Raw genomic sequence first — 8,628 nt, forward strand, 5'->3', positions numbered from 1 at the left:
ATAGGTGCTACATAAATCAGTGAATGCACTTGCATTTCTTAAGTGCTCACAACTGTAGCATCTGAACGCTCTTTACAGAGTTAGTACTCCATGGAGAGATCGTCCCCCTGACTGTAGATTATGAAGATACAAATAAATATATCCTACAAGTATTCAGACTATTCAGATGCTGACAATGAGGCTGAGATAATAAGTTGAAGTAACGTACCTGCTTTGCCACTGATGCCAGTATAAAGTCCATACACACATGTAAATTCTACTAACCTACGGTACTGTATAAATTAAGTAGAACTTTCCCATGGAAGTCTGGAATAAATCTCTTCTCCCCACAATGCTGGGTGCAGCAGCAGCTGCCCATGTTCAGTGTCCTACTTAGAAAAGGGGGCAGCACAGAAAGTGCGTTTTGCTCAAATTATCTGGTACATGAGGCAGCAGCAGAAAAGCAGTTGATGAAAAGCAGTCATAAAAGACAATTAGGTAAGATGATTTGATAGTAGAATGAATTTGGGTATTAAATAAAGTTGTCCAGAAATGGGTTGCAAAAGGTGAATTCTTTCTGAATGAGTTTTTTCTCCCCTTCCCTGGCTCCCAATTGTTTACTTTAGGTGATGGCTACTTCATACTGGAAGTTGTAGTGAGGGATCCCTTTGACTTTTGCCTGTTGAAATTTGTTTGGAATAGAAATGTTATAGAGGGCCTTTTTATTGTTTCAGAGTGAAAGAATTGAAAAAGGCCAAGGAACTTGAAGATACACAGCAGCATCCCGTAGCAATGTGACATTGCTTTTCAGACTGTTTTCATTTTCTGTTTTTAGCAGAGACATGCAACAACAAAAAACCCACTGCAGTTCTGGGAATCTCAGCTGCAGGATTTTAACAGTAATGTTTTGGTCATTGCATTTGCACTTTCATGGACAACTTTTAATTTGTTCAGCAAGACATCTTGGAACTCAATCTTCTGTTGGATCATGGGAAAAAAAACACCAGGAGGAATTTGTGAGTTGCTTCATTCTCTCCAAAAGAAGCGATTAATTATCCTTTTCATATAGGGCTGTATTAAAACGTGTGGAACTGTACAAATATTATACCAAAAATATTGTTAAAAGGTGGGAATGCACAAGCAACACAAGAATGCTATTCCTGCACCTGTCAATCATCTCCAAGAAACTGAAGCTTCAAGAGTCAGTGGCGGGGCTTAGATCAGTAAATCTTTATTGGGTACATGCATTCTCATTTCCTTTGCACTTCTGTCCTTTCTTTTTATTTGAATCTCTCTACAGCACACTTAATGCAACTTTTTAAATCTGCAGGTTTTTAATACATCCCGTGGAAATTTACAGAGTGGGTTGGCATATGAGGCAAACGGGTAATGCATGGGAAATAAAGAGAGCAGCTTGAGCAAGTTTTTAAAAGTTCCTTTTTTGGTATTTTTTCTAGAACCTGCAAGTATTTCAAGTGTCATGTACTTATTCTCATATTCAGCACTTTATTTTCTGGCCTTTTAATTATTTACTTAAAATAGTTTGTAACGTATGTAGCGCTTTTTTTTTTTTTTACAGTAATTTTGTTGTTCTGAGCAGTCACGTACATATGTTGCCTGGACATTTATACCACCTAAAGATCAGAGTGGTGCTCCATCCTGGCCAGTAAATTTCTTATTTTGGCTATTTCATCAAAATCTGGGCAGTTTCTGTATATATAGAAGGTAGAAATGGAAAATGAGAAATAATATTTGAAAGGGAATATATTGATTAATTACTAAATATTTTATTCACAAAGGGTTAATAACTTGGCAAGATAAAATTATTATTTGTATAGTTTTGTCTGAATGAGCGAAGAGTGTGGATGTATTGTTTGTACATATTGTATATATTAAAACAGAGATGTGCATGAATTCAAGAAAAAAGAAATGAAAAAAGCAAAGCATTAGTGGCTATGGTCTGTAAAATGAAACAAAAAACTTTATTTCACTATAAGAAACTTTATTTTAAATGTTCTTTAGAAGAACATTTTGCTAAAGCATGACTAAACTGCAAAAAAAAAAAAAAAAGAGCTACTGTATTTAGACTTAGGAAAAAAAGGCAGAGTAACTTTACTAAAAAAGGATATGTTTACATTTGATTTTGGCTACCAGGAGGTTTTTTTTTTTAATTTTATTTTTATTTTTTGCCAATGGTGCCAAGTAATGTGAATGCTAATATTGCTTAAGAAAATTAAGTTACTTTTGCAAAGCAGATAATCATAAGAATACAAAAACGTATCTAGCTTAACACCATACACTCACTCCAATAAAGAACACTTAGAATGAACATAAACTGAAAAAAGAAATAGTATGAAAGTAGAAAATATGTTTCACATTTTCATATCTCCTGCTGGAAGTCAGAAAATGTAATAAAAATGCACAAAAATTTAAAAAAATAAAAAGTAAAACTTAAAAGATGCAAACTGGTCTTGTAGGGGTGTCATGGTATATTGCTATTTCTACATAGTGAGGAGCCAAAGAAATCAGATACTTTTTAAATTGAAATACTAATTAAAAATTGTCATGAAGTTTAGACAATAGGGGCCTGATCTTAATTACACTAGTAAATATCAGGAGTAATTCTCCTGAAGTCAGTGCAGTTAGTCTGGATTTACACAAGTGTAGCTGAAATCAGAAATTGCTTCTGTGACTTTATGTTGCTAGTACCAGTTTAAAATTTCCAAATGGTTGGTGTAAATTTTACATGGTTAGTTTTGAAATAGTTGCTCTTACTTGATCCTGGCCACCAACTAAAATGTTTAAACTCCAGGCTTTTTGTGAAGCCTAAAAATATTCACAAATGAGCTTTTGAACTGGTGTCTTTAAAAAAAAAAAAGGGTAAACACAAAGATTGTGGCAAAAAACTGGGGTCAGTGCTCTTGGTGCCTTTTCTATAATTGTATCTGGTTTTTAATTACTTCCTTTCACTGCCAGCATTGAATTACAATATATGTGCTATGTAGCTCTTTATCAGAACTCTGTACGTTTGTGAACTTCTACTTTATGACCTGATTCAATTAAAAAAAAAATTGTCTGGCTCCCACACTGTGGCTGTGGAAGCCTCATAATCTCCATATATTTTATTGAAATGGAACCTTACACATTAAGTATTCCACACACAAAGAATGGGAACGGAATTTGAAAATAAACTCCTTTGGAATGAACTGGAATGCTCTGTATTAATCCTGGAAATACTCTGACATTTTGAAATATAAATGTTTGTCCCATTGACTGGCATTATGACAAATATAATCTTTTCCTAACAAGAGTAATGACCTCAGTGGAAACATTTTAACCCCTTATATTTGTACTTAAAATTTTCAGTAAAATACAGAGCTATTTCAAGTTACCCTTCCAGATCCATAGGCCTGGTGGTGTACCTACTGATAAAGACCCTGATACAACAAAATATTTACACACATGCTTAATGTTAGCCATATGAGTAGTTCCATTAACTTAATGGGACTACTAACATGCTTAAAGTTAAGTATATCCTTAAGTACTTTGCTGAACAGGGCTGTAACCTTTCAGTGAATGTGACCACTGATGAGTTAAAAATGTTCTCCCATTGAAAAAGCTTTTCCGCTTACCCCTTTCTTGACTGTGGAACTTATTTCTGATAGAAGATACATAAGTGCAGCTTTCTTGGATAATCGGGATTCCCAAGTGCCAGGAGCAGGACCTTCTTCTGCCTCCTGAATATGGAATTGCTCCTTTGTGTAACACGTTTGACATAAGTAATACTGTGTGAAAGAAATAAAGAATATAACATGAACTCCCTATATGGTTGCACGCTTACAGCAGTTCCACACAGTAGTTGGTGCCCAACAGGGGGTCCCCAAGACTTGCATGTAAAACTAGTATAGATGTCTCTTTTTTGTAAGTTTTATTTTTGTAACTGTGCATGTAAAGCATCACTGAATCAATGGATCTGTTGAAGAACTCAGCTGCTGGAACCATGCAAAATGTTTTGAATTGCCCTTAAAATATGGAAAATGTTTTCTGAATGCTTTATATTCTTTCTGCTGTAAATTAAAAACAAAAAATTTCCCCATACTAAGTGTATTTCTTTTAACATTTTCTCTTCTATTTTAATCAAGAAGAAGCTGAAGATTCCTCAAGTATGTGTATATATATCTCTATATCCTTGTAAAGTATGGATCTCTGTCACACACTTAGAAGACCTACTTGTAAATTCACAGTCTCTTAACTGACTGAATTTCAAAGGTAAACATAATTTTTTAAAACAAATTCTGCTTTTAGTGTGTGTACAGCTCCCATTGGATTCAGTGGGATCCATGTACTCATGTGAGAGCAGAATGTGGTCCTTAAAATCTATAGTTAACAACTGTTTCAAAAGAGGGAAGCTAGGAAATAGGAAACACATTTATCTAATCAAAATTATCAACAAAGTGAAAAACTTGAAGTCACTTGGACCTCTCAGCCTGCGTATTGATGATGTACATTATATAGTCACAGGCCTGACTCTTTTCTGGGGTTTTTAATGTATACTCTTCATCAGGCATATTTCATAGAAGGGACCAAAATAATTTCTAGACTACTACTTTTAGAAAAACATCCAATTTTGATTTTAAAATGGTCAGTGATGGAGAATCCACCACGACCCTTAGTAAATTGTTCCAGTCCACCAGTACATTTCAGAGCTCTAGTTGCACTTCAAGTAGTAAAACTGACTTTGTCTTCAGATTCAGGCCTTCATGATAACCCCAAGATGCATTATAATTACTCAGAAATGCACTGCCTATCACAGTTTATTTTAGTTTAAGATGTTTTAAGCTCAGCCTAGAGACTATCATAGTGTTCTGCACCTACCACATGGGAGACTCGGGTACAACGCAGTGGTTCCCATGTCTTGCTTCTGAGTCTGGCAGCAAGAGGCAAATGTTATGTGAGGCTCCTTTTTTCCTTTCCTTATCCCAGGGGAAAAGAAATGTTCTTATGACAGTTAAACCAGATTTTACAGCAGAAAGGTAACCAGTTTCTCGGTTTGGGCTCCCCTCTTGTTCATGTTGCAAATGACAATTTTTAGCCAGATGGATGCAATTCACAGAAGCTTAGAAAATCTAACTGTATTTAAATTTGTGGGGGCAAATTCATCCCCTCTCTAGTTCAGTGGTGGGCAACCTGTGGCCCGTCAGGGTAATCCGGCCACTGGGAGTGGTAATGCAGCCACTGGGCGTTGCGGGCAGCCATGCCTGTGGACGGTCAATGTAAACACTGTGTCATGGCCTGCCAGTGGATTATCCTGACAGGCCGTGTTGCCCACCACTGCTCTAGCTCCTCTAAAGCTAATAAAATTCAGCGGAGCCTTATGCTGAGATTAGAATCTGTCAAATAATTTATTTTAAATACTTCATGAAATGCCTGGAATAAATCACTGTACAAATATATTTGTGAATTATTTGACCAAATGTGTAAAAAAAGATGTCTAATAATAAAGTAAAAAAAGATGTCTAATAATGTTTTTGGAAAATAATTCAAAATTGAGCAAATAAATTATTCAATTTATATGATGATAAATTCCCCTAGGGATGAATTTGGCTATTTTCCCCTCGAGTATGAGAGTTGTACTTAGAAGTGCAATTTCTGTGTGCACTTACAAAATGCTGACCAGGGGAATAGTGAGTTTTTCATTAAACAATAATGCTCCTTCAGAAAAAAAGCAATGAAATGTTACATCCAGGAAGATTATAAATGCACAATTTTTATAACTGAATAAAATTAAACTGAAAAAAGTAGACCACCACAAGAAAGTAGGAAGAAATATTTGACCAGCACCTAAATGGGGCCCCAATCCTGATCAAGACCTCTAGAGACAACTGTAATACAAATATATAATAAAATATATTTCATGTAGCTATTTTCAACTTTCTGAGAGCACAATACTGTCTGTACTTCTTAAATAAGGTACTCTCTGTGAGGGCAGAGACTAAGTCCCAAGTTTCCAACAGAATCCATGAGGCAGTGTGTAATAAATTCCAAAACTCTACATAGAGGGACAGAATAAAAAGTAATTTTAAAAGTTCCATGAGGCCTTTAGAAACAAAATCCAAAAACTCCCATTAAATAACAATGCAGAATTAATTTCTGGTTAATGCAATTAACAGGCATATAAATGGCTTTGAACCAGAGCTGGATAATGTTGTAATATAGTAAATAATTCTTCCTGTCTTTATAAAGCTATTATAGCACACACACACAAAATCTCTCTGTTGTGTAAAAGTGTGAGTCATTAATCTCATAATTAACCCATTCAACATATGATAGTAATCGGAGTAAGAATAGTTCCAGGTCAGAGTGTGGCATTTGGATCCTACATTTACCCTAAATTTGCCAACCACCATAGGGGGAATGCAGGGTAATGTGTCCATTATAGTAAAGGAAGCTTTGCCATTAACATCACCAGAAACAGGAGCAGGCCCTTAACGATGCAGTGAATGGGACTTAGACGCCTAAAAGACCTACGCACCATTGAACTTTTTACCCCATTACAATCCATATCCAGCACAAGAAAAATGTAAAGGTCAATAATAAAAGCTACAATTAGTTTGTCCCAGAAAGTGAGTGAGTTAAAGTTCCAGTCTCATCCTTCGCTTCCTGAGCTGACAGTCTGGATTCACTCTGGGGAATTGCACAGTCAAGCTCATGAGTGGTAGCTGGACTCCCTTAGTCAGCACCCACCAATTTTTTGAGGTAGTGGCCTGAAGTTGAGGGATGCCACACGCCCTTCAGCTAGAATCAGAATTTGATTTTATGTTGCTATTTGCCTACTGCGGTTAGCTCCAAAACACGTCAGAAAGCCAGTGACAATACAGGAGTGTATCAGCAACTTGCCTGGCTGTGCCCCGGATTTTGTGTGTCACTTCACTTGTCTGTCCCTTCAGTCAGCCTCTTCAGCTATAAAACAAGGGTGATAATACTGCAGAATGGGGTGATGAAGCTTACTCAGGTGTAAAGCACTTTTAGCTCCCCAGGTAGAAAGTAGACAGGAAACAAAAAATCTTTGGTTTCAGAGTAGCAGCCGTGTTAGCCTGTATTTGCCAAAAGAAAAGGAGTACTTATGGCACCTTAGAGACTAACATTTATTTGAGCATAAGCTTTCGTGAGCTACAGCTCAGCTCACGAAAGCTTATGCTCAAATAAATTTGTTAGTCTTTAAGGTGCCACAAGTACTCCTTTTTTTTTAAAAAAAATCTTTGCTTACTCATTCTGTGCACTAGCCTTCTCTATGAAACTGTTCTCTTACTGATGTTGCCCCATCCTTCCTCCTCTACCATTCTCTTATTAACATCTCCTTGTGACATGTTAAAAATTAGCCTGTAAGCTCCTTGGGGCAGGAATCATATCTTTTGATTGAATTAGGAGGTGCCTAGTACACTAGTAGGTGCTGATTCTGTGCTCAGCCAGCACTCACAGCCTCATATAACACCTAGAATATTAGCTTTCTTGAGTGAAGAATTAGGGGCCATTATCCCTTTCATTTTTTTTAGAAAGAGTCTGAACAAACCAGCTCAAATAGACAACAAAAAAGCACCAATGTTGCTTTAGTGCAGGGGTAGGCAACCTATGGCACGCATGCCAAACATGGCACATGAGCTGATTTTCAGTGGCACTCACACTGCCCGGGTCCTGGCCAACCAGTCCAGGGGGGCTCTGCATTTTAATTTTAAATGAAGCGTCTTAAACATTTTTAAAACCTTATTTACTTTACATTCAACAATAGTTTAGTTATATATTATAGAGTTATAGAAAGAGACCTTCTAAAAATGTTAAAATGGATTACACACAAAACCTTAAATTAGAGTGAATAAATGAAGACTCGGCACACCATTTCTGAAAGGCTGTCAACCCCTGCTTTAGTGTCTCTTTTAAATAACCTAATAATGAAAAGCTTACAGTGGAGGCAAAAGCGTGATAGAATGCAAAAAGTATTGATAATAGAGCATGGAAAATCCTGAAGTTATGTGTTTCAGGGATCACAGAATCATAGAAATGTAGGACTGGAAGGGACCTCAAGAAGTAATCAAGTCCAGTCCCCTGTGTTGTGGCAGGACCAAGTAAATCTTCTAGACCATCCCTGACAGGTGTTTCCAGAGCTTAACTACCCAAATAGTCAGAAAGTTTTTCCTAACATCTAATCTAAATCTCCTTTGCTGCAGACTAAGCCCGTTACTTTTTGTTCTACCTTCAGTGGACCTAGAGACCAATTGACTACTGTTCTCTTTATAGCATGCCTATTACCAGGTTTCCCCCCTCAGTCTTTTTTTCCCCTCAAGACTAAATGTACCCAGTGTTTGTTTGTTTTTTTTTTTTTAAATCCTTTTCTAATAGGGGAGGTTTTCTAAACCTTTTATCATTTTTGTTGCTGTCCTCTGGATGCTTTCCAGTTTTGTCCACATCTTTCCTAAACTACAGTGCCCAGAATTGGACACAGTACTCCAACTTGGTCCTCAGCAGTGCTGAGTAGAGCGAGAAAATTACCTCACGTATCCTACATGCAACATTATTGTTAATACACCCCAGAATCATATTAGCCTTTTTTGCAGCTGGGTCACATTGACCACATATTCAGTTTGTGGTCCACTA

The 8,628-nt window shown here is 36.7% G+C and overlaps 1 protein-coding gene across 6 annotated transcripts in view; it reads left to right on the forward strand.

Moving 5' to 3' along the window:
* CAMTA1 (calmodulin binding transcription activator 1) overlaps positions 1 to 5,395 on the forward strand; it is a 918,369-nt gene extending 912,974 nt beyond the window's left edge. For 2 of the 6 annotated variants that reach the window (XM_074975524.1, XM_074933835.1), the window contains one exon: positions 714 to 5,390. In XM_074975524.1, coding sequence (XP_074831625.1) covers positions 714 to 777 — 64 coding nt within the window. In that variant the 3' untranslated portion in view covers positions 778 to 5,390. Of the gene's footprint in view, positions 1 to 713 lie in introns of all 6 variants that reach the window. The other 4 variants (XM_074933836.1, XM_074933834.1, XM_074933832.1 and 1 more) reach the window with 4 other exon arrangements.
* The last annotated feature ends 3,233 nt before the right edge of the window (positions 5,396 to 8,628 follow it).

The sequence above is a fragment of the Natator depressus genome, chromosome 18, assembly GCF_965152275.1.
Source record: "Natator depressus isolate rNatDep1 chromosome 18, rNatDep2.hap1, whole genome shotgun sequence".
In the NCBI taxonomy this organism is placed as follows: domain Eukaryota; kingdom Metazoa; phylum Chordata; order Testudines; family Cheloniidae; genus Natator; species Natator depressus.